This window comes from Mustela erminea, chromosome 6 (assembly GCF_009829155.1).
Source record: "Mustela erminea isolate mMusErm1 chromosome 6, mMusErm1.Pri, whole genome shotgun sequence".
Taxonomy (NCBI): domain Eukaryota; kingdom Metazoa; phylum Chordata; class Mammalia; order Carnivora; family Mustelidae; genus Mustela; species Mustela erminea.
The window spans coordinates 108,280,353-108,308,033 of NC_045619.1; the positions used below are offsets into that span (position 1 = coordinate 108,280,353).

General features: G+C 45.5%; 1 protein-coding gene across 8 annotated transcripts in view; it reads right to left on the bottom strand.

The window, feature by feature from the left end:
* Nucleotides 1-1,822: 1,822 nt before the first annotated feature.
* Nucleotides 1,823-27,681, bottom strand: part of ADA2 (adenosine deaminase 2) — a 38,100-nt gene continuing 12,241 nt past the window's right edge. Inside the window, exons 6-12 of one of the 8 annotated variants that reach the window (XM_032349241.1) lie at nt 22,665-22,792; nt 20,913-21,003; nt 19,663-19,771; nt 15,649-15,806; nt 14,869-15,071; nt 14,511-14,606; nt 5,672-5,710 (exon numbers count right to left, since the gene is read on the bottom strand). In XM_032349241.1, coding sequence (XP_032205132.1) covers nt 5,698-5,710; nt 14,511-14,606; nt 14,869-15,071; nt 15,649-15,806; nt 19,663-19,771; nt 20,913-21,003; nt 22,665-22,792 — 798 coding nt within the window. In that variant the 3' untranslated portion in view covers nt 5,672-5,697. Of the gene's footprint in view, nt 1,842-3,771; nt 3,789-5,671; nt 5,711-6,145; nt 6,163-11,304; nt 11,774-14,337; nt 14,607-14,868; nt 15,072-15,648; nt 15,807-19,662; nt 19,772-20,912; nt 21,004-22,664; nt 22,793-27,681 lie in introns of those variants that run through there. The other 7 variants (XM_032349242.1, XR_004287090.1, XR_004287092.1 and 4 more) reach the window with 7 other exon arrangements.

The following is a 27,681-nucleotide window of genomic DNA, read 5'->3' on the forward strand; positions in this document are numbered from 1 at the left end:
GAGCTGGCAGACACCATTTCCTTCCCCTGCCTCAGCCTAGACACAGGGACACCTGTGGGAACCTGTGCAGGGCCAACATTCTCTATCTAACTTGCTAACGTGCCCCTATCCTCTTCTACAGACCCACCAACAACAACCTAGCCTAAGCAGGAGTTTTCCTCAGCGGATACAGGTCCCCTCCAGCAGCTGACTGGCTAGGACCTCACTGACACCACATGCCCGGTCCCTGCATTCTCCTGAAGAGCTGTCCCCTCCAACACACCCTTGGCAGGAGTCTGTCCAAAGCAGCACCACAAGCGCAGCAGTGTACAAGCAGCCCCAACAGGGCCAGCACCACCCCAATATGACCACTACCTGAGGGAGGAGGAAGAAAACCACACACACACCAGTTTCTAGCCCAGCAGTGGGCTGGGCAGACATCTAGTCTGACTGTAGGACATGCCCACCAAGGAAAGCTTCTCAGAGGACAACACCAAAAGAACACCAGCAGCTGTGGCAAATGTCTGGTCTGACCCAACTCAAGTCCAAGATGGCCCTGGACTGGCCCACTAACAACACAGGGACCAAACCCTGCCTACAACAGGTGAACAGAGCCATAGCAGATGACTGGACTGAAGGCAAATGTTTCTGAGCCACACAGCAGGGTACACACAACACACACAAGAAACACCCCTGAAGCGCCAGTTTATGAACATAAGACTTCTTCACAAGGCCACTACTTCCAAGAGCAGAAGACATAGATGACTTTCCTAACACACAGAAACAGACACAGAGAGTTAGATAAAATGAGGAAACAGAGGAATATATCCCAAAGGAAAGAACAGGACAAAATCACAAGAGAGTAAATGAAACAAAGGTAAGTAATATGCCTGCCAGATGATTTAAAGTAATGGCCATAAATATATTTGCCAGATTTCTCAAAATATTCCAAAAAATAGAAGAGGAAGGATAACTTCCAAATTTACTCTAGAGGCCAGTATTATCCTGACACCAAAATCAGATAGAGACACGAGAGAAAGAAAGAAAGAAAGAAAGAGAGAAAGAAAGAAAGGAAGGAAGGAAGGAAGGAAGGAAGGAAGGAAGGAAGGAGGAGGGGAAGGGGAGGGGAAGGACAGGACAGGACAGGACTACATGCCAATATCCCTGATGACTATAGATGTGAAACTCCTCAACAAAATACTAGCAAATTGAATCCAACAATACTTTAAAAAACTCATTCGCCACAGTTGAGTGGGATTTATTCTTGAGATGGGAGGGTGGTTTGATGTTTGCAAGTGCATTTGTGTGATACATTATGTCAATAAGAGAAAGGATTAAAAAAAAGTGACATTTCAAGAGATGCAGAAAAAAACATTTGACAAAGTAGCACATCTATTCATGCTAAAAACTTTCAACAAAGTAGGTTTAGAGGGACCATACTGCAACATAAAAAGAACCATATATGAAAAACCCACAGTGAACATCATTCACAATGTGAAAAAAAGAGAGATTTTCCCCTAAGATCAGGAACAAGACAAGAATGTCCACTTACCACTTTCATTCAATGTAGTACTGGAAGTCCTAGCCACAGCAAATAGATAACAAAAAGAAATAAAAGGTATCCAAATTGGTAAGAAGAAAAGTAAAACTTTCGCTATATGCAGATGATATGATACTATATACAGGAAACACTAAAGACTCCACCAAGGGGTGCCTGGGTGGCTCAGTTGGTTGAGTGTCTCCTTTTGGCTCAGGTAACATCCCAGAGTCCCGGGATCAAGCCCTGTATCAGGCTCCTTGCTCAGTGGGAAGTCTGCTTTTTTCTCTCCCTCTGGCTGCTTCTCCCTCTGCTTATGCTCTCTCTGTCAAATAAATAAAAAAAAATTTAAATATATTTTATTTATTTATTTGAACGAGAGCAAGAGAGAGCATGAGCAGGATGAAGGACAGAGGGAGAAGCAGACCTCTGCTGAGCAGGGAGCCCAAAGTAGAGTTTAATCCCTAGACTCTGATCCTGAATAGCCAAAGCGATCTGGAAAGAGAATAAACCAGGAAGTATCACAGTCTCAGATTTCAAGATATACTACAAAGGGCAGTAGCCAAAACAGTATGGTATTGGCACAAAAGTGGACACAATAGAACAGAATAGACAGTCCAGACATAAACTCACAATTACATGGCCAATTAATCTTTGATAAAGCAGGAAAGAATATCCAACGGGAAAAAGAAAATCTCTTCAACAAATGGTGCTGGGGAAACTGGACAGCAACAAGCAAAAGAATGAAAATGGACCATTTTCTTTCTTTTTTTAAATTTTATTTATTTGACAGAGACCACAACTAGGCAGAGCAGCAGGCAGAGGGAGAGGGAGAAGTAGGCTCCCCAATGAGTGGAGAGCCCTTGGTGGGGCTCAATCCCAGGACACTGGGATCATGACCTGAGTCAAAGGCAGACAACCTACTGAGCCACCCAGTTGCCCCAAAACTGGACCATTTTCTTACACTATATACAAAAATCAACTCAAAATGGATTAAAGATCTAAATGTGAGATCTGAAACCATAAAAATCCTAGAAGAAAGTGTAGGCAGTAATTTCTCTGACATCAGCAGTAGCAGTATTTTTCTAGATAGGTCTTCTGGGGCAAGGGAAACAAAAACAAAAATGAACTATTGCTGGAGCGTCTGGATGGCTCAGTCAGTTAAGCGTCTGCCTTCAGCTCAGGTCATGATCCCAGAGCCCTGGGATCAAGCTCTACCTCCAGTTCCAGACTCAGCCAGGAGCCTGCTTCTCCCTCCTACCCTGTTAGTGCTCTTTCTCACTATCTCTCAAGCTCTCAAAAATAAATAAATAAATAAATAAATAAATAAATAAATAAATAAATCTTTTTTTTAAATAAATAAATAAATATTTTTTAATCAGGTCAGCATCATGACCTGAGCCAAAGGCAGATGCTTAACCCAACTGAGCCACCTGGTTGTCCCTCTCTGTACTGTTTTCCACAGTGGCTGCACCAGTTGCATTCCCACCAACAGCGCACAAGGGTTCCTTTTTCTCCACATCCTTACCAACACTTGTTTCTTGTGTTGTTAATTGTACTCATTCTGACAGGTGTGAGGTGATATTGTAGTATAGATCTGCATTTCCTAACGATGAGAAATGTTGATCATCTTTTCATGTGTCGTCGGCCATCTGGATGTCTTCTTCTGGAGATTGGTTCACATCTCCTGCCCATTTTTAATGGGATTATTTGGGTTTTTGGTGTTGAGTTGTATAAGTTCTTTAATATTTTGGATACTAAGCCTTTATCAGATATGTCATTTACAAACACCTTCTCCCACTCAGTAGGTTTGTTGATTCTAATTTTCTTTGCTCAGCAGAAGCTTTTTATTTTTATGCAGTCCCAATAGTTTATTTATTATTTATTTTAAAAAGAAATCTTTATTTCTAAGTATAAAGGGGTAACATAGACCACGGGATAACATCAGTCTCTGCCATATTACTCCTGAAACAGAGCAGAAGAGAAGGAGTAGGCCTTCATCCGAGACCACCAGGTCCTGTGGTTGCCCAACTTGCCCTCACCATGTTTCTTTCCAAGATTAACTCAGGGTCTGGGGTTTTTTTAAATGATTTTATTTATTGGGGTGCCTGGGTGGCTCAGTCATTAAGCATCTGCCTTTGGCTCAGGTCATGATCCCAGGGTCCTGGGATTGAGCCCCGCATCGGGCTCCCTGCTTGGTGGGAAGCCTGCTTCTCCGTCTCCCACTCCCCCTGCTTATGTTCCTTCTCTCACTGTCTCTCTCTCTCTCTTTCTGTCAAATAAATAAATAAAATATTTTTAAAAAGATTTTATTTATTTATTTGACAGACAGAGAGATCACAAGTAGGCAGAGAGCTGGGGGGGTGGGGGTAGGGGGGCAGGGGGAAGCGGGCTCCCTGCTGAGCAAAAAGCCCAATGCAGGGCTCGATCCCAGGACCCTGGTATCATGACCTGAGCCGAAGGCAGAGGCTTTAACCCACTGAGCCACGCAGGCACCCCAGGGTTTGATTTTTCAAAGGATGATATTTCCATCCTTTCAAAGGATGATATCTCCCTTTATTCGTTGTGCCCATTGCCTTCCTATAGACTGTGGTTTCTCCCTATAGTGTTAACTTTTCCTTAAGAGCAATGAAGAAGAGAACATCAGAGCCAGAAAGGTTCCTAAGAAAACACCCAGCCCAGACCCTCTAGTGACAATGCTTGAGAACACACACACACACACACACACACACACACACACACACACACACACACAATGGGAATAGAGGCAGAACTAGAGCTAGAGCGCCAGCACTCTGTTCTCAGCCCAAGGTGAGTTATTCAAGAGTAAAGGAGGGCAGGACTTTTCTGAATGAGGTCTGGAAACTTAGATGAGCTCCAAGCATCAGGAGATGATTGAAGGAAGCAAAGAAAGAGTTTCAGGAAAAGGCCATTACCAGAGCTCACAGTCTAGAAGGCATCGACTCCTCGAGCCCTCCACCCCTTTTACAGAACAGTCAGTGTTGCAAAAGTCCCTTATGTACTACAGAAAATTGTGTCTGATAGAAAAGAAAATTGGAGCACAGTCAGTTGAGCGTGGGACTCTTGGTTTTGACTCAGGTCATGATCTCAGGGTCCTGAGCTTGAGCCCCATGTTAGGATCTAGGCTCAGTGAGGAGGCTGCTTCAAATTCTCTCCCCCTCTCCCTCTGCCCCTCCCCAATGGCATTCTCTCTCTTTCTCTCTCTCTCAAATAAAGAAATAAATCTTAAAGAAAAATAAAGAAGAAAGGAAGGAAGGAGGAAAGAAAGAAAAGAAAGAAGAGAAAAGGAAAAGGTAAAGAAAGTGATTCCTTATTGTTCCTTAAAAATCTCATTGGCACTTTGTTCTTTTTTCCATTTCTATTTCTAATCTACGTGGACCAGGCCTGTGACCTATAAAGGAAGACCCTGCTTCCCATCAGCCAGTGCACAGGTGATGACAGCACCTTCTCTGGGCCTCACCTGAGCTGCCGTCATGGAGGAATCCGGAAAGACACAAGTCTATAAACCCAGGGAAGTGTCTGCAAGGCTCTTGGTACTTGGCCTCTTCTTCATTCATCAAATAAAGCAGGTACTTAATCTAGTGCAACAGTGTTTATAATAAAGGATATTTGAAAGCTATCCAGATGCCAACTTGTTGGGGCTTTGTTAACTATGGCATGTTACCACAATGAAACACTGAGTTAGAAAAAGGAAGTACTCTCTGTAACCCAAAATGGAAAGATTCCCAGGGCATACTGTTAAATAAAAAAACCAAAATCCAGAACAGTATGCATAATATGCTGTCTTTTGTATCAGAAAAGGGAAAACAGAACATTCATATTTGCAGTCATTTATTTTGCACAAAGAAACACGAGAAACTACTAATTATTGTGGGAAAAATAGGTGGGGGGCGAAAGAGGATGGGGTGAAGTTGGGATGGACGTAAGGCTTTCCAATCTGTTCTTATCACATATTTTTTTCTTTTTAAAAATATGATTGTATACCTATTCAAAATTTTTATTTTAAATACAATAAAATTTAGGGGCGCCTGGGAGGCTCAGTTGGTTGGGCGTCTGCCTTCGGCTCGGCTCATGGTCCTGGGATAGAGCCCTGCTTGGGGCTCCCTGATCAGTGGACAGCCTGCTTCTCCCTCTCACTCTGCTGCTTCCCTTGCTTGTGCTCACTCTCTCTCTCTGTCAAATAAAGAAATAAAATATTTTAATAAATAAATATAATACAATTTAAAAATAATTATGGCACTACCCCCTCATCCTATACTATGTGCTCTAAATTTGTACATACAGGATGGCCCAAAGTCAAGAGCAGACCTTTCTACCTGGGAGGGGAAAATGAGGCAGCTAAAAGCAAAGCATATGAGGAAAGTAGTGGCAAGAGGTAAGGCAGAAGAAGGGAACTGGGATGAGACCTTGAGGACTATTATACTGTGGGTAGGGAATGGAGCAAAATAGTAACTGTAGAGCTACCTGTGTGGCTCAGTGGGTTAAGTGGCTGCCTTTGGCTCAGGTTATGATCTCAGGGTCCTGAGATCCAGCCCCGCATCAGGCTCCTTGCTCCACAGGGAACCTGCTTCTCTCTCTCCCTCTGCCTGCTGCTCTGCCTGCTGGTGTGCTCTCTCTCTCTCTCTCTGTCAAATAAATAAATAAAATCTTTTAAAAAATAGTTTCATTTATTTAAGTAATCTCTACACCCCACTTGGGGATCAAACCCAGAACCCAGAAATCAAGAATCCACACTCCTCTGACTGAGCCAGTCAGGTGCCCCAAAATGGTTAATTTTTGTTTCATCTATACTTTTTGGAGTTTACAAATTCGCTACTACAAGCATGTTTTACAATCAGAAAGTATTATTATTAAATGTTACTTATTGTCTTAAGTGTTACTCCCAGCACTGACAGGAGGCGACAGCAGAGGATAAGGGAACGAAAAGGAGAATGGCGCTGCGGGAGACATTTCTTTGGTCCCGCGGGTGGCCACCAGGGGTCAGCAGCACGCCGCAGTCAGCCTGCCCCTTGCCACAGGTGAAGAGAACGAGGTTCCCGCCAGGAAAGGTCCTTCTTCCCATCCTCAGTCTCACACTAATCGCCATTTGCTTTCCACATGCTTCGGTCTCGGGCCATTTCCCACTAAATGGCAGTCATGGGGGCCTCCGAGGACCACAGCTGTCTGCAAGCTGGGGATCGGTGGGGGTGGGGGCTGGCGGAGATTCCCAGGACCTGAGTTCTGCCTTCCCAGGGACCCTGGACAAACCCTGGACAAACCCTGGACAAACCCTGGACAAACCCTGGACAAACCCGACAAAGAGAAGGCCCTAGACTCCAAGGATCCATTCCTCCTGGTAGGGGACAGGAAACTGAGCAGGTTTCCGGGACTGGAACTCGGCCAAAGGAGAGCCAGGGCTCACAAGAGGGGTCAGCCTGTCCCAGGAGGAAGATCACTGCTCCCAGTAGGGCTAATGGTTCTGTCCTCATCAAGCAAAGGGAATGGTGGAGAGTTTGTCTGAGGGTGAGTTGGAGGCTGCAGTTGCCCAATTCCACCCTCTGAGTCGAGAACTGACCTAGGCCTGCCAGGAGTTTCTGGAAACCTGTTACTGAGAGGTGCTTCAGACAAGAAGAGAGAACAGCCCTGTGTTGTAGTATGAACCCCGACCTAAGAATCTGGAAACCTGCTGTTACCTACTGTGTGACCTTGAGAGAGTTGTTTACCCTCTCTGGGCCTTAAGTGAGTCCTCTGTTAACACAGAGTTAGATAAGATGATCTTTAGGCCTCTCCCAGCTCCAGTATGCGATGACTCTAAAAATTCCAGTCTTCTACCCTTCCCTGCCCCAGAAGGGCCTTAGCCCTGGGAAGATCTGGCTGGACCAGGACAGACCTCATCTGCCTTACGTATGATCTCTGGCCAGTCCCCAGGCAAGGTCCCTTTGGACTGGATCCAGGCCACCCTGAAGGTGGAGGAGGAAGAGGTTTTCGGCTGAAAGCTGAGATACACTGAAACTCAGCAGCTCTGGTCCTCACCCTGCACACCATTACATGTAAGCATTGAGTACTCAGGATGTGGCCCCCATCCCCGGAAAGCCAGCTGGAAACTGCTCCCTGTCCCCACCGGGCTCCCAGATACCCCAACAGCTCTGCCAGCCACCCCCTTCCATTTACCCCCTTTCTGCACAGGGAAGAAAGGACCAAGAAGGTTAAGTCATTTTTAGGGTAACTACTATATAAAGAACATACTACGTATGGGAAACAATATTTATAAGCCAGCATGCTAACTTACTGTTGGTCTGTGGATACAGTTCTATATATCCAGTCCTCCAATGACGGAGTCTTGGGAGAGGCAAGGATCCCAGCAGTCACACAAAATCTCAAACTTGTGGAAAGGGACACTCTGGGATTCTGGACTGGGTGGCTGGGGCAGTTTACAGAATCCTGTTCTGGTGAGCTTTAAAAATCAAGCAGGCACATCTTCCTGATTCTTTGGGTGGCTCTTCCAGAAGCGGCTATGGTTTACATAGCTTTCAGGATCCCTTCCAAGCGGAGACCCTGTAACACTTATCTCCAGTTTGCTAGTCTTATCAGCCAACATACATTCCCCTTGTTTTCCTTTTTTTAAAAAAACTTGTTTGGGGGCGCCTGGGTGGCTCAGTGGGTTAAAGCCTCTGCTTTTGGCTCAGGTCATGGTCCCAGGGTCCTGGGGTCAAGCCCCGCATCAGGCTCTCTGCTCAGCGGGGAGCCTGCTTCCCTCCCTCTCTGCCTGCCTCTCTGCCTACTTGTGATCTCTGTCTGTCAAATAAATAAAATCTTCTTTTAAAAAAATTGTTTGTTTGTTTGTTTGTTTGTGAGAGAGATCACAGAGGGAGAGGGAGAAGCAGGCTCCCCACTGAGCAGGGACCCTGCCGTGGGGCTCAATCCCAGCGCCCTGGCGATTATGACCTGAGCCGAAGGTACACTTAACCAACTGAATCTTCCAGATGAAGAGCTGAGCTAGAGCAAGACCCAGATCCAGATTTTGTGGAACCCTGGGGCTTATACATATTTGAAGGACACTCTTAAAGTATTTTTTAAAATTTTTTATTTTTTTAAGAAAAAATATTTTAAATTACTACTCCATGGGTTCTCTTAGAAGAGGTCCATGCATGTGCAAGGCCCTGAAAGGAGAGCTTCAGTACCACCAGTGAATCTGTTCCCTTCTAGAGATCTCTTCAAACTCTACAAGGCCTGCCTGCTTCTCTCCTTCCTAATCTTTTTCCCTTTCCTCCCCTCCCTTCCCCTCCTCTCCCCTTCCCCTCATTTCCCTTCCCTTCCCTGAGTTCATCCCCTCCCTTCCCATGAACCAGAGGGACCTGCAGGGCCAGCGGAGTGTTAGTGGGAGGTTAGGAGGGACCACATGCCCGGGGAATCAGGAACTAGGAAGATGCATCGGGGCTAGCAGCAGTCAGGTTTCTCACAGCTGGGGAACAGAGTTAGATATGGGAAGAGCTGAGGCTGGAATAAACCCATGGTATTGAATGGAATGGGAGATACGGGTGCAAACTTATGTTTGTTCGCTTTTTTAAAGTAAGCTCCAGGTCCAACATGGGGCTTGAATTCACGATCCCAAGATCAAGAGTCACAGGCTCTACCAACTGAGTCAACCAGGCACCCTGCAAACTCATGGTTTTTTAATATACATAGACAAATTTGGAAATATATATTAATGTATATGTGTAAATATATGTGTTCTAATATATACAGTTAACAAACAAAAATTCAACTGAGTAAATACAAAGATCTAATTGGCTTTATTAAGTGACTCACAGAATCAGGCAGTATCCCAACTAGCAAGTAGAAGAGCCCTATAAAATGGAAGGTTTTCATAGGAAAGGGGGTGACAGGGGTGGGGGCAAGGTACGCAGGGGTGGGAGCAAGGTAAACGGCACCTGAATGGTTCAGTAGTTAAGCAGCTGCCTTGGGTTTAGGTCATGATCCTGGGGTCCTGGGATGGAGCCCCACATCAGACTCCCTGCTCAGCCCGAAGCCTACTTCTCCCTCTCCTGCTTCCCCTGCTTGTGTTCCCTCTCTGTCTGTGTCTCTGTCAAATAAATAAATAAAATCTTCAAAAAAAAAAAAAAAGGAAAGACAGTGGGGTGATGGGGTAAGAAGTTATTAGCAAAAGAAAAGATAAGTCCAGGCAAGGTCATCTCCCCTTAGGGTGAAGGGCATAGGCTCTTATTAGGTGGATGACCTCATCTTTGGGAGATGGAGAGGGCCTGTGTGGTAGATTATCTTACTGGTACTGATTAGAAAATTCCTGACTGACCAGTTAAGACTTACATTTCCAGGGTTGGGGGGGGGGGGTTGAAAATGCGGTTAGATTAGGTATTAGGCCCCAGTTTGGTAACTTATCCTAAGTGACATCATTTTGGGAGTGTGGTTTTCTTTTTAACAATATAAGTTATAGTCACATATGCACATATATAAATTACATTTATGTATGTTTATACACACAGCAGCACACCTAATGCTCAGGTCAAGGTTTTCTAACCAAGGAACCAGAGTTCTTTGGAGAAGAGCTCATGTCCAGTATGAGATGAGGAAAGTACAAATGAACGTAGGATATTTAATTGTGTCAAAAAATAAGGAAGTTCTCAAAAATTTTAAGAATTTATCAGTCACAGGAGCCAGCTTAACAGAGTTAAGCTGGAACAGTGTGAGCATCTTAAAAGAAATAATGATAGTGTTCGAGTAGAGTCCATTGAAAAGAATCAGAATCCATGGACCCTAGTGATAGAGCTAACATTTAAAAAAAAGAAACAAAAAACAGTTATAGGGGTGCCTGGGTGGCTCAGTCATTGTCTGCCTTTGGTTCAAGTCATGATCCCAGGGTCCTGGGATGGAGTCCCACATGGAGTTCCCTGCTTGACGGGGAGCCTGCTTTTCCCTCTCCCACTCCCACTGCTTGTATTCTCTGTCAAATAAATAAAATCTTAAAAAAAAAAAAGTTATTCAAAATGCCACAAAGACCGATTTCAGACCACCATTGGTTTTACAACAGGTGACTATTTGTTGCTTGCTGGTGCAGACGGCCTCCAGCAGGCCATGATCCATGTGCCCTGCCCCACCTCCCACCCCCGCCCCATGTGATGCACAAAGGACAAAGCGTCCCTTCTGAGGCCTTTCCCCTGAAAATGTATAAATTGGAATCTCTTCAGAAGGAAACATTACATAGATGTGAAATGAGACACACTCTACCAAATAATTGTTTGTACTCTTCAAAAATGTCAAGGTCACAAAAGACAAGGAAGACTGATGAACTGTCCCAGAGTAGAGAGACAAGAGAGAGCATAACTAAGTGTAATATGTGATTCTGGGTTCAGTCTTTAAGATCTTTCTGGGCCAGAAAAGAAATATGCCCAGAAGGGCCAGAGCTGGATGGTATTATCTTATCAATGTTAATTTCCTACTTTGGAAATTATACAATTATAACCATATACAATCACAGTATATGGTTATAGTGTGATTACATAGGAGAATGACACCATCTTTGGTAAATGTGCATGGCAGTGTTTACAAGTAATGGGTCATAATGCTATCTTAGGTCTCAATTGGTTAGAAAAAATAGGATCTATTATGCAGACATTGAAAGAGATACAGAGACAAACCATAAGAGACTTAATCTCAGGAAACAAACTGAGGGCTGCTTGGGGGGTAGGAGGGAGGGGGTGGCTGTGTGATGGACACTGGGGAGGGTATGCGCTATGGGGACAGTGCTGTGAATTGTGTAAGACTGATGAATCACAGACCTGCACCCCTGAAACAAATAATACATTATATGTTAATTTTAAAACAAGAGATACAGATATATATGCAGAGAGAAGGGTATAGCAAATGTTGTAAATGTCAATAATTGGCGAACCTAGACAAGGAGTATGTTAGAGTTCTTTGTACTATTCTTGTGAGTTTTCTGAAGGTTTCACATTATTTCAAGATAAAAAGAAAAATGTTCCATGGTTTTCCCTAAGGCTGGATCCCAAATTCTCACCTGCTGGGAAACAGGATGATTTGCATCTCCAACAACATTCCCTCAGTTTGAGAAGTCTCCCTGTCCTTCCCTGGGAGCTATGCCAGCTGATGAAAAGTTCCAGGATGGAGCTAGACTGGGGCATTCATCAGGGGCCAGATAATAGGGACTTATACAATAAGCCTGGCATGTCAGGGACTCTTGGTGTCCCTGGCCATTACGTTTTTCCAGACCAGACAATTCACCTGACAAAGAAGGAAAAACCATTTAACCTTATTCCAATAAATAAATAAATATAGACTACATAATTCAAATTACAAAATATGTTTAACAGGAGGTTTTGCTTCAGATTTCCTTTAAATAAGTAGCAAGGCCCCAGGTGCAGCATGATTTCATTTACAAAAATTCAATTAACACACGAGTTCTCCCCAAAAACATATGTCAGGGTAACTTCTGGGAAGTCCTACAGGAGGAATAAGTGAAATCAGATTTAACGACTCAACTCCTGGCAGAAATATTACTTAGTTCCAAGGGGGTTACAACCTGTTTCTCAGATCTTCATAACTTAGCATCTGGTTCTGTTGATGTTTCTAGTTCACTGTTAGGACTCGGCCTCTTGAACCAGGCATGAAGACAAGAATAGTAGCTGGTTTAATTTGCCAAATCAGAGATCACACCAAGCCCAGGCCAGAGACCTTACACTCCTGGGAGAACTCTAAGTCATGACAACTTGCTACAGAAGTCCATTCTGCTACGTTCCACTTTCACCATTTATTAAATTTAAGTCAGCTGAGTTGGGACCTATATTATGGGATTGGTTAAGGCAATAAATCAAAGACTGTCAGAATTAGACAGGATCTTAAAAATCATCTTGTACCATCTGGGTACCAGCCTGTGGTTGAGGATCCCTAATCAGCAAGACTCTTTCCAGTGTCATGAACCAAACAGTGATAAACCACTCATGAAGAGACAGTGGGCTGCTGCCTTTTAGCTCAGGTGCAGGTGATGGGTGATGGATGAGAAGACATTTGAATCCCCCTGCAACATCTAAGGAATTCTTTCATCCTCCTTCACCTCCTTTAGTCAAGTAAAGACAAGGCTGGCGTCTTGCTTTCCTTCTCCTGAAGACTAGGCCAGGTGCCAGAATTTGATCACATGAGGTCTTTTCTTAGGGAAGCCTTGGCTTTGTTCCCTCCTGCTTAAGCAACCGGCTCAATACCTACAAGTTATACCCATTTCATTCAACTTATCTTTTATTGAGTACTGACCAGGTTTGGGGCAAGGAGCTAGGCTCTGGGTTCACAGTGTGCATGAAACAATCATTAGTACCTGCCTACACAGAGTTTACAGTCTAAGGGAGGGAGACTATAAACACAGAAATAAATATATAATTACAAATTACAGTAAGAGTCATGAAGGGGAAAAGCAAGGTGCCATGAGAGATATTAATATGTTAGGGGTCTAGAAAACTTTTCTGAGACAGTGACATTAAAGGTGAACCCTGAAGGATGAGCAGGAGTTAGTTAGACAAAGTGGAAAGAAAGAATATCCCAGGCAGAGAGAATGGGAGAAGACTCTGACGCAGCATAGAGTTCAGGATATTTGAGAAACAAAGGACCAGTGTGGCCAGAATCTGGTACAATCAGAGGGACTGGAGTAGGATGATGCTGGAAGGGATTCAGGTTAAAAAGGAAGCTATGTGCCCTTCTGAAACATTTGAATTTTCATAAGTGCACTGACTTGTAAGCAATGGAGTAAGGTGATTTAATTTAATTTTTAAAAAGTCATTGCTCTGGGGGCCCTTGGGTGGCTCAGTGGGTTAAAGCCTCTGCCTTTGGATCAGGTCTGGGATCGAGCCTGAGTCAGGCTTTCTGCTCAGCAGGGAGCCTGTTTCCTCCTCTCTCTCTGCCTGCCTCTCTCCCTACCTGTGATCTCTGTCAAATAAATAAATAAAATCTTAAAAAAAAAAAAAAGTCATTGCTTTGCAAAATTTGAAAGGAAGAAGGCAAAAAAAAAAAAGAAAGAAAGAAGAGATCAATTAAGAGGCTATTATAACTCAGACAAGAAGTGATAGTGGCTTGAACTCAGCCAATAGTAATAGAGATAGAGATACGTGGAGGATTCAAGATACATTTGGATGTAGGGACCAAGTGGAGAGAACAGTATCAAGAATTTCACTGAAAAATTCTACATAGAGCAGCTGGGTGGAATGGAAGGAGGTCCCATTTACCAAGATGAGAAAGTCCAGGAAAAAGTTGAAAGGGAAGAGATTGTGAGTTCAGAATTGCACACAGTAGGTTTCTGAAATTCTTGTGACCCTTCCAAGTGAATAAATATATTGGGAATCATCAGCAAATAAATGGTATTTAAAAGCGAAGGAGTGGATGAGACTATCTAGGAAAAGACTATAGAGTGAGAGAGAAGAAGAGAGAAGCAGAGACATAACAGAGGAGAGGCAAAACTAAGCCCCAAGGAAATGCAACACAGAGATCTGAGAGAGAAGAGCATCTGGAAAAGGGACCCTGGGAGCAACTGCCAGAGAGAAAGGAGAAACCAAAAGAGTTGATGTCACTGAGGTTGAGAGAAAAGAATATTTCAAAAAGATTAGTTTGGTAGACTGTTCGAGTGTTTCTGAGAGGTCAAGCAATGTAGAGACCATTGATGACAAGTCAGTTTTGATAAAGAAATGGAGGTAGAGGGGCACCTGGGGGGCTCAGTCATTAAGTGTCTGCCTTCAGCTCAGGTCATGATCCCAGGGTCCTAGGATGGAGTCCCACATCGGGTTCCCTGCTCAGTGGGAAGCCTGCTTCTCCCTCTCCTACTCCCTCTGCTTGTGTCCCCCCGCCCCATCAAATAAAATAAAATAAAAAAGAAATGCAGGTAGAAACTATACTGGAGTGGGTTCAAGAATGAATGATAGAAGGTGAAAACAGCTTGCAGAGGGAAGCAGAGGAACAGGGTAATAAATGGCTATCTTCTCACTTTGGCCTCCTAGCCAGGTCTGCTACAAACTTAGTCCATCTTTCCTCCCAGGTTTTCATGGCAGCCTTTTTCTCAGTATCCAACAAGGTGCTGAACCTACAAGAGAAAAGGCACTCAGGTCAGGAGAGAAAGGGTTGGGGAAAAGCTGAGGGGGTCTCAGATGTTTGCAGAGCACATTTCTCCCCAGTCCAAGAGCAATAAGGAAACAGAGGCAATGTAAAAAACAAACAAACAAACAAACAAACAAAAAACCATAAAAAACCTTCCAGACCTCTTCCCCAAAACTCTAGGAGAGATAAACACAAGTCATAGGGCAGAAGAGGGAGTTGGGGATCTGGGAAGTACACAAGATACTCACTTGATAGAGTTCATAGCCAGCTGTTTAAGGGTCCTCAGATCAGCTGCCATTCCCCCAATGCCCATGAAGGCCTCATAGAAATCATAGGATAAGCCTTTGGCACCAAAGACAGCTGGGTCATCAGAGCTGATCACCATGGGGTACCCAGTGGCCATCAGAACAGCAGCAGGGTGATTTCTCAAGTCAGACACCAGTTTCAGAACCTGCCAATAAGAGGCAAAGGAGGACAAACTTTGACCATAAAAAGAGCTGTCCCAAGAGAGGCAAGACCCTGAGGATAACCAGCTCCTTTCTTACCCTCATCATCCCTGACTACTGGAATGACTTCTGGTCACAACACAGAAATAGAGCCAGGCCTTGTGTTCTTCCTAATTTTTTCCAGGTTTCTTTACCACCACAAACATTTGGTCTCTCTCTTGGTCTGGCTCAGAGCTGCTCTCCTGAACACAGGAAGACAGACAGGCGCACAAGAACCCCAAGCAACTGTGAAAACAGCAGTATCCCATAGCCCCTCCCACTTCACTAGGCTTCCTCACTGTCCCTTTAGCTTTGTCTATAGCTTTGCCCAAAATTCCACACCACTGGGGACCCTCACTGCTGCCTCATTGTTATGAATGGGTTAGGCAAGGGGCCATTCCTAAATAACTTACTAATCGGAGTGAGACAGTGGAGGAATACCAAAAACAGGTGAGCTGAGGAGCAAGAAATTATACAGGAAAGAGTTTGGGAAATCAGAACAGAGGCTGAGATTGGAGGGTTGGTCGCATGGATCACACATACCTGGTTGGAGATGGGACAGACTTCCATGGGGATGTTCTTCTTCCAGGAGTCAGCCCAGACTGCTGGGTGTTTGGTCAAAGCAAATCCATGGCCAATCCTGGTAGAGTTCAGTATTAGAGCATCCAGAAGATTTCTATCTATGGAAGTACCCTGCCAGTCTGGGGGAAAGGGATAGTTTTCAGTCAAATGGATCTGGCCCATTGACCATACTCAGATAAACACTTCCAATCCCCAAGCAAGAAAAAGAACACACAAATGTGCATGCACAAGTGTGCGTGTGCGCGCGCATACACACACACACACACACACACACACACACACACACACACAATTTTCTCGGTAACAATGCTAGCAAAAGGTAATAAAAGCCTTTATTTTATGTATGTATATACCAGATGAGGAAGTTGAAACTTAAACAGACTTTATAAATTGAAGGAGTGTACTCAATTAAGTATTACTAGGTTTCGAACCTTAGTCTGTCTGACTCCACAGTCTATCTTCTTTCTTTCCATTTGTTTGTTTCAAGAGCGATTTCTTGGGAACTTTGTTTATTATCTTTACAATAATGTGTTGCAAACTCTCGATATAATTACTTGGATGTACCTACTCAATTTGTATCTTCACCAATATGAACTGCAACATCGACTACAAGATCACAATGACCAGCAAGGTGGTGGCAGGTACTGCTTATTTACCAGCCAGCCCCACTGTATCTTTCTTGCTGGCAGGGCTTTCTTTGGAGGGTGAAAATTACAGGTCCTGACTCTGCTGGCTTCCCTTGCAGCTAGAATAGTCCTAATGCTGGCATGGAAGGTAATTGGTGGAGAGCTCTTGGGCTTCTTCCCTGATAAAAGAGATGCCCTGGAGCAAATATCTTGATTCTTGATTCACTGAATTGGTTACACCTAAATGTAACGTGACTATCTGACAACCAAGTACAGTGAACCCCTGGATTTGAAGAGGAAAGCAGAGGTCACTTATTATGTAAAATAATAGGTGACTCAGTCGGTTAAGTGATTACCTTTGGCTCAGAATATGATCTCGGGGTCCAAAACAGATGATCCAAAATAGATGACCTTGTTGCAAAACCTATTAAATGTGCATATTCCATTCCTGGAAGCCAAAAGCATTCTAACTGATCTACATGTAAAATATGAAAATTCTAGGTTTTTTAAATTATTTTTTATTTTTTTAAAGATTTTATTTATTTATTTCACAGACAGAGATCACAGGTAGGCAGAGAGGCAGGCAGGGGGTGGGGGGGAAGCAGGCTCCCTGCTAAGCAGAGAGCCCGATTCGGGGTTCAATTCCGGGACCCTGGGATCATGACACGAGCTGAAGGCAGAGGCTTTAACCCATTGAGACACCCAGGCACCCCAATAAATCCTTTTTAAGAATTATTTATTTATTTATTTGAGAGAGAGAGAGTGAGTGAGAGAGTGAGGATAAGCCAGGGGAAGAAAAGAGGGAAAGGGAGAAGCAGACTCCCTGCCCACTGAGCAGCGAGCCTGATGCAGGACTCGATCCTGGGACTCCAGGATCATGACCTGAGCCAAAGGCAGGTGCTTAACTGACTGAGCCACCCAGGCACCCCAGATCACTTTTGTTTTATTTTATTTAATTTTTTGAAAGATTTTATTTATTTATTTGAGAGAAAAAGAGAACACATGAGAAGGGGGAGTGGTAGAGGGCGAGGGAAAAGCAGGCTCCGCTGAGTGGGGAGCCCAACATGGGGCTCAATCCCAGGACTCTGGGATCATGACCTGAGCTAAAGGCAGATGCTTAACCAACTGAGCCACACAGGCACCCCTCTTCTTTTTTAATTTTTTTTAAATTTTATTTATTTGCTTAACAGATAGAGATCACAAGTAGGTAGAGAGGCAAGCAGAGAAAGAAGAGGAAGCAGGCTCCCTGCTGAGCAGAGAGCCCGATGTAGGGCTCGATCCCAGAACCCTGAGATCATGACCTGAGCCGAAGGCAGAGGCTTAACCCACTGAGCCACCCAGGTGCCCCTCTTCCTTTTTAAAAATAAGAACATGACTCTTGGTAATAGTATTAATACCTGTATTTCTCCTGGCAAAATCCTCTCTTAGGGCCATGCATCTTAGAATGTGGTTAGATCCTGGTACAGTGTTTCATACTGTTGAAATTATTTCACACAGGTAAGTATGGTTTTCCCAACTAGACCACAAGCTCTTAATGGTTAACAACCCCTAGCCCTTATCACATCCCCACAAACAATTCTTCAAATCTCCTACAAATCTTATCTAAATTGGATCCAAAATGACTTAAAATGTCAGGGAAAAAGAGATTAATGCACACGGACCCTTCCTCTGAGAGGTGGTGTGATAAACGAAGGGTTGAGCCTGGTTGTGAAATTCAAGCCCCCACTACTCTTCACTTCTAAGGATGACAGGTGCCTAAGGCACTCAGGGACACCAGGTGAGACACAGCAGCAAGTTTTCCTCCTGACATCTTCATTTTGACCTGGAATTGCAGCCATGATCTGGGATTCCCTTGGCTTAGGGTTTACATATTTTAAGGACTGTAAAATGGGAAGGTCTCAGAGATGACCCATGAGCCTGTAGAGTGAGCTTTGGGGAACAAAGCTGTGGCTAGGCTAATGGCATTTCAGAAACAATAGCAGTGGGGACGGCTTGAGCTGGGTGGGGTCTCCTGTTCAGCACTGACAAGTGTGGACAGAGCCTCCTAGCTGCTAGTGCAGGCCTGGTTCTAGACTCCTGTGTGATTTTGGACAAGTGCATTAATTTCTTAAGCACAATTTGCTCATTATAAAATGGAGATCATCAGAAAGGGCTCAAATTTAAACTCCACTAATGACCAGCTCCTTGCCTTTGGACCAACCACTCTGTGTTTGGAGACTTGGGCTTTTCACCTATAAAATGGGAAGGGTGCCTGGGTGGCTCAGTTGGATAAGCACCCTACTCTTGATTTCAGCTCAGGTCATGATCTCAGGGTCATGATCTCAGGGTCTTGAGATGGTACCTGCTGTCCAGCTCTGCATTCAGTGGGGAGTCTGCTTGAGATTCTCTCTCCCTCTCCCTTTGCCTCTCCCACCCAAAGAAATAAATCTTTTAAATAAAATAAAATAGGGATTAAAAACACCTTCCCAGCAGGACCAGGGTGAAAATTAGAAATAATACATGTGGGGCACCTAGGTGGCTCAGTAGGTTAAGCATCTGCCTTTGGCTCAGTTCATGATCTCAGGGTCCTGGGATCGAGCCCCACATTGGGCTCCCTTCTCTTCGGGGGGCCTGCTTCTCCCTGCCCCTCTGCCTGCTGCTCTCCCTACTTGCATACTCTCTCTGTCAAATAAATAAATAAAATCTTAAAAAAAAAAAAAGAAAAGAAAAGAAGGGGCACCTAAGTGGCTCAGTGGTTAAAGCCTCTGCCTTCGGTTCAGGTCATGATCCTGGGGTCCTGGGATCGAGCCCCATGTCGGCTTCTCTGCTCAGCGGGGAGCCTGCTTTTGCCTCTCTCTGTGCCTGTCTCTCTGCCTACTTGTGATCTTGGTCTGTCAAATAAATAAATAAAATCTTTAAGAAAAGAAAAAAGAAATAGAGGGGCCTGGGTGGTTCAGTGGGTTAAAGGCTCTGCCTTTTCGGCTCAGGTCATGATCCCAGGATCCTGGGATGGAGCCCTGCATCGGGGCTCTGCTCAGCAGGGAGCCTGCTTCCCCTCCTTCTCCATCTGCCTGTCTCTCTGCCTGCTTGTGATCTCTGTCTGTCAAACAAAAAAATAAATAAATAAATCTTTAAAAAAAGAAAGAAAGAAAGAAAGAATGTATGTAAAGATACTGTTATTATCATTATTATTCCTTCTCCAGGGGTTGCCATTAGGATTAAGTGAAATAACGCATATGAAATTAACAAGTGCCACAAAAAGACTATCAACAATACTAATACTGCCCCAGAATTCCATCAGTTCTCTTGAATGAGGAGCCGCCCTCCTATCCATCACCTCCTTTGTTCTGCTTGTCTTCAGATGGCTCACCTGTCTCTCCAGCATGGAAAAAGTAAGGCAGTTTAATGCCCTGCAAGGTGGGTATCATCAAAGCCTTCCTGTAGTCATACAAGGTATGGCCAGTGTCCTCACGCCCCACCTGCAGGACAGAGAGGAGGGGACATGGAGCCATCTGCTTGGTCCATGCCTCAGCTGTCACTACAACAAAATTATGCTTCTCAAACTAAACCACACATACCCCCAGGGCTTTGTAGCTATGTGCCAAGAGGAAGTGCGCCTTAGGATAACAAGCATATCTCCTTCAGAAGCTGATTTTAATTTGTTGGGGGGGGCAGACAAAGACACATTTTTATAATAAGTCAAATACGGATATTCAACGTAGTAGAATGGAGTGCAGGCTCGCAATAGAGCTGGAACTTGTGAGTAGATCCCTTTGAACAACTACCTAGCCCCCTTCCAACCCTAATTTCCCTCTAGGGCTTGTCCATTACAGCCCCTGTAGGGACTGTTCTGGAAGGTCTATACTAGAGGTGCTCTTTCCCAGCCTCCTTTGTCCGTGCTGCACGAAGAGGGAAGAGGTGAGATGAGAGGGCCTTCTGCCCCATTCAGGAGAGGCCAGACCCTTTGAGCAACCCTCAGGGATCCCAGGAGGGCATCCCGGGTCCAAACAAAATCAGTCTTTGAAATCCATTCCTGAGCTCTGGATGGTCTGAAAACAGGAGCTTAAGCATAGACTCAGGTAAAATGTACAGATTCTGTAAGAGGGAGTCAGGAGCACCTTTTAGCCAGTTAGTTCAAACTACTTGACCTTCCCTAACAAGATTTAATGGGTTGTCGTCTGGGAAGTGTGCCCTGGCTGGCAGAACCTGGTGATGGATTTTATTTGGTGGAGGGGCAGAGGACAGTTTTGCCCAAGGCTAGCCCCATCTCTGCTTCCAGGCCTCCTCTTACACTCCCCTGCCATGTGCTCTGGTTTTAAGAGCCAGCCGTGGGTGGGCAACATGGGCTAGAAAAAGGGCGGAGGGCAGGGGAATGGGAGTAAGCCCACCATTCCTGCCCAACCTCCTTGAATTCTCCTTACTTTGCAACTCCCCCTTTCAGCCTTCTGGCCCTTTCTGCTCCCTTTTCTCTTGTGATTACAGGCCCCCAGAGAAGGTCAGTGCTAAACTCTGGCCAGGCCTGTGCCTCTACAGAGGGCTTCTGTGGGAGCCAACAAGGCCTGCGGGAAGAGCTGCCTGCGGGGCCCTGCTCTCAGACAGCTTCGTCGTGCAGTCCGTTACCAGATCAAAGCCTGCCACCATCCTGGGGAATGTGGCCCGAAGCATCATAGCTGTTTGGACGGATTTCATGATGAAGGACACATTTTTGAATCTGCGAGAGAGAGAGAGAGAAGCAGGGGCAACAGCGTGACTTGGTGTTGGTGCTGCTGTGTACCCCAGAGTGGCTCTGCCAGTGCTTGGACCTGGGCCGGGTCAGGGTACTCAGCAACCGCTCCCCATCGCCCATGTGACCCTCTCCTGACTAGGCCATCGTGACTCCTGCCAGGGGCTACCTCTGAGAGATGCTTCACCCAAACTCAACCCTATCGAGGACTCTGGCTTGCTCCAGGATGACCCACAGTGTCTGAAAGGCAAGACCCATGGCATATGCTTCATTATCTACATTCAGATGAAGCAAAGAGGCCTCGTCCAAAACTTGCCCTGCCTCCCTGAGAGGATGGCTCCTGGAAGCGGGTGCAGTACAGAGCCTGGCTCTCTGTCCACTGGGCACCTAGGAAATGCAATAGATGACCAAGTCCCCATCAGGTCAGCAGGACCTGGCAATGATAGGTCCTTTGCCCCCAATTAATTCAGCAAGGCCCTGGGCACTCCAGAAACCCTATGACCGAACTTCTGTCTTCTCTTCGCACCCTCTTTGTTCCAGTCCAGGAAAAGGATGAGGCAAACAACGAGACAACAGAAGCACTGAAGGGAAAAGTCTGGTACATCTCTGTGACAGGACAAAGGTCTCTGCACAACAGCTGGCTCACTTGTCCCTCAGTGACAAAATTGCTGTGGGCTTAAATTTCTCCTGCCCCCTACGCCACATTGCTCACTCCCTCTCCTGCAGAGCTCTAAGGGAAGACGGAGGACCGATCAGCTGCAGCCCAGCCCTCGCATCCTCCTGCCATCGGCTCCCAGGTTGCCTCTGTGGGGAACCAGTGGGGCCCCAGCCTGCCAGCTCCATCCCGAATGACTAGCTCCCACTCATGCATGCCCCCACTCCCAGCCCTCACAAAGAGGGAAGGGGATTCAGCGGGGATGGGGTGGGGAGGAGTCTGACTGCCCCCCACAGCCCAGCCTCTAGGGTAGGCTGAGCAAATGGAGGAGCTGCCCCTCCCCGAGAGTCCTGATTCCATGTGGTCTGCATTTGAGAACCCCGCATCTCCAGCCCGGTGCACAGTCACAGGCCTCAGACTGGTGGCCCTCTGACAGGAGGAAAGAGCTGTCCTTCAGTATAATCAATAGGAAAATTCAGCTTTAAAGCTTTCTGTGCTTGCTTGGGGGAAGAGTGGGTCCTTGTTCATGCTACCAGGTCCCACAAACATGCTCCTGTGGGGTGTCTACACACAGACTCTGAGATAGCGGTCCCTCAGGGTTGGGTCACCAGTCAAGGCCTTGCAGACAGCCATCACCCATGGATGACATTAAGCAGAACCCCAGAGGCAAACTGAAACAAGGAAATGAGCCAGTTATCTGAACACATAGGCCAAAACATATCCCAGGCCAACATGGGGCCTAGAATTAATAAGGAAAATTGCCATAGGTCTTCATTTAAGCTCAGTGGCAAAGATTCGAACTAGAAGTGACTTTAGAGGTAGATGTTTGCACCCATGCATGAATGTACCCACTGAGTCCATGGTTCTTTGGCACAGGATGTAGGTCTCTGATGCCAGCCTCCCTCTTTTTCCCTCTCTCCTCCCCTCTCTTCCTAGTGGCTCTGTCTGCATCCTATGCTCCCAAACCCTGCACTTCACCCATGTCCTCTCTCACCTGCGATCTGAATAAATGAGTTTGATTCCAATAAATCCAGGATGCTTTCTCGCAAACATATAAGCCACTTCTCTGTAAGTCCTCACTGACCACTCTTGGTTATGGATGGTCCCATTCAGTTCATATACCTGGGAAGGAAGCATGGTCATGATCAGACATCAAAGGTGAGCGAAACTTCATTCTCATTGCCAATAATCTCTAAAACCACGTTGGACTTTTCAATTTCCTTGCCTAGTGCCTTCAACAGCCTCTGACATTTCTCAGAAGTCCTAGTCCTATCTGGGATAATGCTCTTGAACACCACAAAGTGGGCTGTCTGCCTGTCTCTTTCATTGCTGGGTCCTCGCACCTGGAACAGTGCCTAGTGCTCGATAGGCATGTGTGTAATGAATGAATAACAGGTCAGCGGGGGACAGCACCCACTTCATCTCCCCACTTTCCCATCCCTGAGGTGGACATGGTTAGGGGCAGAGTGAGAAGAGCCAGCAATGGACAGTGGGTAAGGCAAAGGGGAAGGAATGGGTAGAAAGAAGTCCCCTCTTTGGAGGTTGGGCCTCACGAAACCCACTGAGAGGCCAGAGAGCGTTGGTGTGGACATGTCCCCTGCAGCTCCCTCTGCCTTCCCCTGCCACTGGGTCAGCTCTCACCCCTGCAGTGATTGGCAGTTCAGGGTCAGGACAGGATGTGGGAGTTTTTTCCCAAGAGATTGTGGAGCGAGAGAAGATGGGAAGAAGTAATATGCAGAAGTCATTTCCATGAACATCAGTTAAAAACCTGCCATGGGCAAGGAACCAGGCTAGGTCCTGGAGGGGTAGACAAATGCTAGTAAGACAAGATGCCTCCTGCCCTTAAGGAGTTCCCGATTTAGTGGAAACAGGCTCTGTCCATATTTATGATATAAAGCAGGAAGAATTAAGTGCTAAATAAGAGGTTTACAGGACCTCAGAAGGAAAGGGGCTTCCTTTGAACTGGGTAGGGTCAGAGACGCTTTCTAGGGGAACTGGCACTGAAGCATTGCTAGGCCTGTGTGCGAAGCAGTGGCCCTACAGGGAGCCAGACCTGCAGGGTCAGGGAGCAGAGGCTAACGGGCAGAGAGACAGAATGGAAGTCATGGAAGTCCACAACCTGCAGGAGAAAAGTCCTTTTCCCTCCCTGGGGTCTGATATCCTGGAGCTGGTCGTGTCCAGGAAGCTCTGCTCATTGCCCAGCCAGTCACTCTCTTGCTCACTCTCGCCAGCCCACAGGGCCTCCCTTTTCCCTCCTACCTGTACCCCGAGGTGTTGCCTTCTGTCCTGGGGCAGCCTCCCCAGCACCCTCTTCTCCCCAGGCCCACAGAGCAGCCTCTTGGCTCTTTTTCACCTCCAGGGGTCCTATTTTGCAGCCTGGTTTGGGGGAAGTGGGGTGGATGGGCAGCTCTTTCTAGCCCCTTCTCTTGGCCCCATTGGCCTTGGCTCTTTGGTTTCCTCTGCTGCTGCCCCAGTGAAGCCTGGCCTCTCACGCAATCCGCCACAAGGCTGCCTCAGCCACCTGGGCTTGGTAATGGCAGGTGGGCCTTCCCTGACTGCTTGGCCTAGGAGTGGACATTCTCAGGCTTACTGAAGGTTAGAGCTGAGCTGCCAGAACTTTCCAGAGGACAGAATCTTAGAAACTGCTAACTCAGTATCTAGTATAGCCTGTTACTACTATTAATATTGTTACCAAAGGGGATCAGAGTATGCCACCCTAAAATACGCTCCTTTTGCATAAGGATTACTTTGAGTGGAAAGCAATTAAGCAGCAAACACAGAGCTCTTTGCCCTCCTCCTATCTGCCTACAGGCAGGACCAACAGTTGCTGGTGAAGGTGCTCCCCCTCCTATCTCCCATAGCAGAAGAACAAGGCTTATCACTGGAGACAGAAGGTCAGCACCTAGAGCAGTCTGCATAAGCAAACCTTACTATTATAACCCTTATCTTCTATGAGTGTCCCCCATATATTTCCCTCACCACAATTTACTGCCCCAGAAACCCAAACCCCTTCTCCTTTGTATTATCATTTCTCCACAATTTATCACCACTGGTTAAAATCATGTATAAGCATCTGTTCTACCCACTTCTTTGGGTCTCACTTTTTTCTACAAGACCTCCATGCACACAAAAATTAAACCTTAACATCAAATACAATGTGTATGACTTTTCTCCTGTTAATGTGGCTTTTGTCAGTTTAATTTGCAGACCCCCAAAACAGAACCTTAAGAGGGTAAAGGAAAGTTACTTTCATCCTCTCCTCAAGCATTTTTTATTTTATTATTATTTTTTAAAGATATTATTAATTTATTTGACAGAGAGAGACACAGCGAGAGAGGGAACACAAGCAGAGGGAGTGGAAGAGAGAGAAGCAGGCTTCCCGCTGAGCAGGGAGCCCGATGCAGGGCTAGATCCCAGGACCCCAGGACCATGACTGGAGCCGAAGGCTTAACGACTAAGCTACCCAGGCGACCCTTACCAAGGATTTTTTAAAAGAGAACTCTTCCTGCCGCTGATCAAAGCTTCAACATGGGGCACCTGGGTGGCTCAGTGAGTTAAGCCTCTGTCTGCCTTTGGCTCAGGTCATGATCTCAGGGTTTTAGGATCAAGCCCCACATTGGGCTCTCTGCTCAGCAGGGAGTCTGCTTCCCCCTCTTTCTCTGCCTACTTGTGATCTCTCTCTGTCAAATAAATAATATCTTTTTAAAAAAGGAAAAAAAAGCTTCAACAAACTTCCAGGTGCTCTGTTAGAATCTTCACATCTTTGATGCTCAAAGAACCTATATCCCGTACCCCAGCAGTACTCAAAGTGTAGTAAGGGAACCCCTGTGGGTCCCATAGACTTTTCTAGGCAATCTGCAAAATTAAAAACTCTTTTTATAGAAGTTTTAACATATTATGTCTTTTTCATTCTCATTCTCTCACGAGTGCGCATAAATTTTCTGGAAGTTGTATCATATGTGACAATATTTCTCTGACAAATAATGGGTTATGTGCTTGTGCAGTCTTGTGTTTTGAAATTTTCTCAGTTTTAATTTTTAACACAGGCTGGATTATACAGCAAAGAGTAGATATAATCCATATAAACAAAGTTCTTCAGGATCCTCCAAAATTTTTGAGTGTCAAATTTTGAGAACAATGCATTAAACAAACCCAGATTGATACTCGAAGTTGTCTTGGCATTCTCCAGCTGATTTGCAGAAGGGCAGAACAGAATTCTTCCTCATGCCTTGACTGCTGTGTCATTACTGAGTCACCTGCCCAGACACACCCACAGGATTCTAAACCGATGACAGGGAGGATCCGGGTCCAGGTCCTTTGGATCTTTCCACCTCCCCTCCCACAGCACCAGAGTAGGAGCTCCACAAATAAGCATTAACTTAGGAAAAACACTCTCTGCTTGGAGTTCCAAAAGTACTAAACCCCAGGCAGCACGTTTTTAGAGAAGGGATGAATAGTTGGAGATTTGGAGGGGTGGCCAGTAGAGTCTAGAGTTGGTAGAGTCTTGCTCGCAGAACAGAAGGGAAACAAAAGAACCTTAAAAAAAAAAAAAAAAAGACAAAGGACAATTCTGCCTAAAAGAAGATACTTGGCATATGAAAAAAGTAGGTACAGATATGCAAATGAAACACCAGAGGCATGATGGGGGTTTGTATATGGCCATAGTTTCAAGCCATCAATTCTGTCATTCCAGCACTTACTGCTGGAGAATCTGGGCCACCTGCCTTGCAGGGTTCCAATCCCACTGCCAGTTCGCATAGCATGGAGAGACTCGAAGGTGGAATCTGGCCCCTGGGGCTACAGATGCCAAGACCTTGTCTCCTGGTGTCTCACTCAGTAAATCACAACTGGGGCTGTCCAGGGCCTTGTGCTCCTGGGCCTCTGGCTGAGAAACTGTGGGCTTTACAGAAACACCCAGGGCAAGATCTGAATGCTCAAGAGCACCCCCATTTCATGGAGCAAGAGACCTTTTTCATGGGGAGACCTGCAACTCCTCACAGCCTCACAGCCATTCCACTACCCATTAAACTTTTAGAACACGGCTGCTAAGCCAGGCACTCAAGGAAAGTTCTCACCTGGTTAGGGGGCTCTGGGCAGCCTTCTGGGTTGAGGCTCCCAGTGGAGGTATGTTTTGCCCCAGTAAATCATACCTCCCAGGGTCGCTACAAGGATCAAATGAGTTAATATTTGTAGAGCACTCAGAAATTGTAACTATGAGGGCGCCTGGCTGGCTCAGCCGGAAGAGCATGTGACTCTTCACGCCCCCCACTGGGTGTAGAGATGACTTAAAAAGATAAATGAAAACTTTTCAAAAAAAGATAATTATTAATAATAATGTTGTTACTATTACCAATCTTATTATTATCACCAGATACAGAAAAACAACTAAAAAATCTGCAGTTACCCTAGGAAGATGAATTAATATCTAAGAATTTAACAATTAGTAAGTACAAGTAGGTGGTGGGAGTCATTGACCTAAGACCATGTGATACAAAGCTGCTATATCCATATACTAAGCCCCCTTGAGTTGAAAACACTGGATTCAATGTAGATTATGATCTCCATTTTCATTATAGTTCATTTTTTTAAGATTTTATTTATTTGACAGAGAGAGAACAGGAGAGCACAAGCAGGGGAAGTAGCAGAGGGAGAAGGAGAAGCAGGCTTCCCAAAAAGCAGGGAGCCCGACAGGAGGCTCAATCTCAGAACTCTGGGATCATGACCTGGGCCAAAGTTAGTTGCTTAACCAACTGAGCCACCCAGGCACCCCATGTTCATTATAATTTAATTGTGAAACTATAAAGTTGGCTATTTATACAAGCCAATATAAGATTACAAAATTTTATTGTCTGTGATATCGTGGAATTATAGAATTTTGAAGCTGGAAGGAACCGAAGGGAAATGTGAGATTGGACAGTTGCTCAAAGTCACACAATTAGTTTGTATCAGACCAGAAGCCAGGACTCAGAATTTCTAACTCTCAACACAACTGGAACACCATGCATTTCACC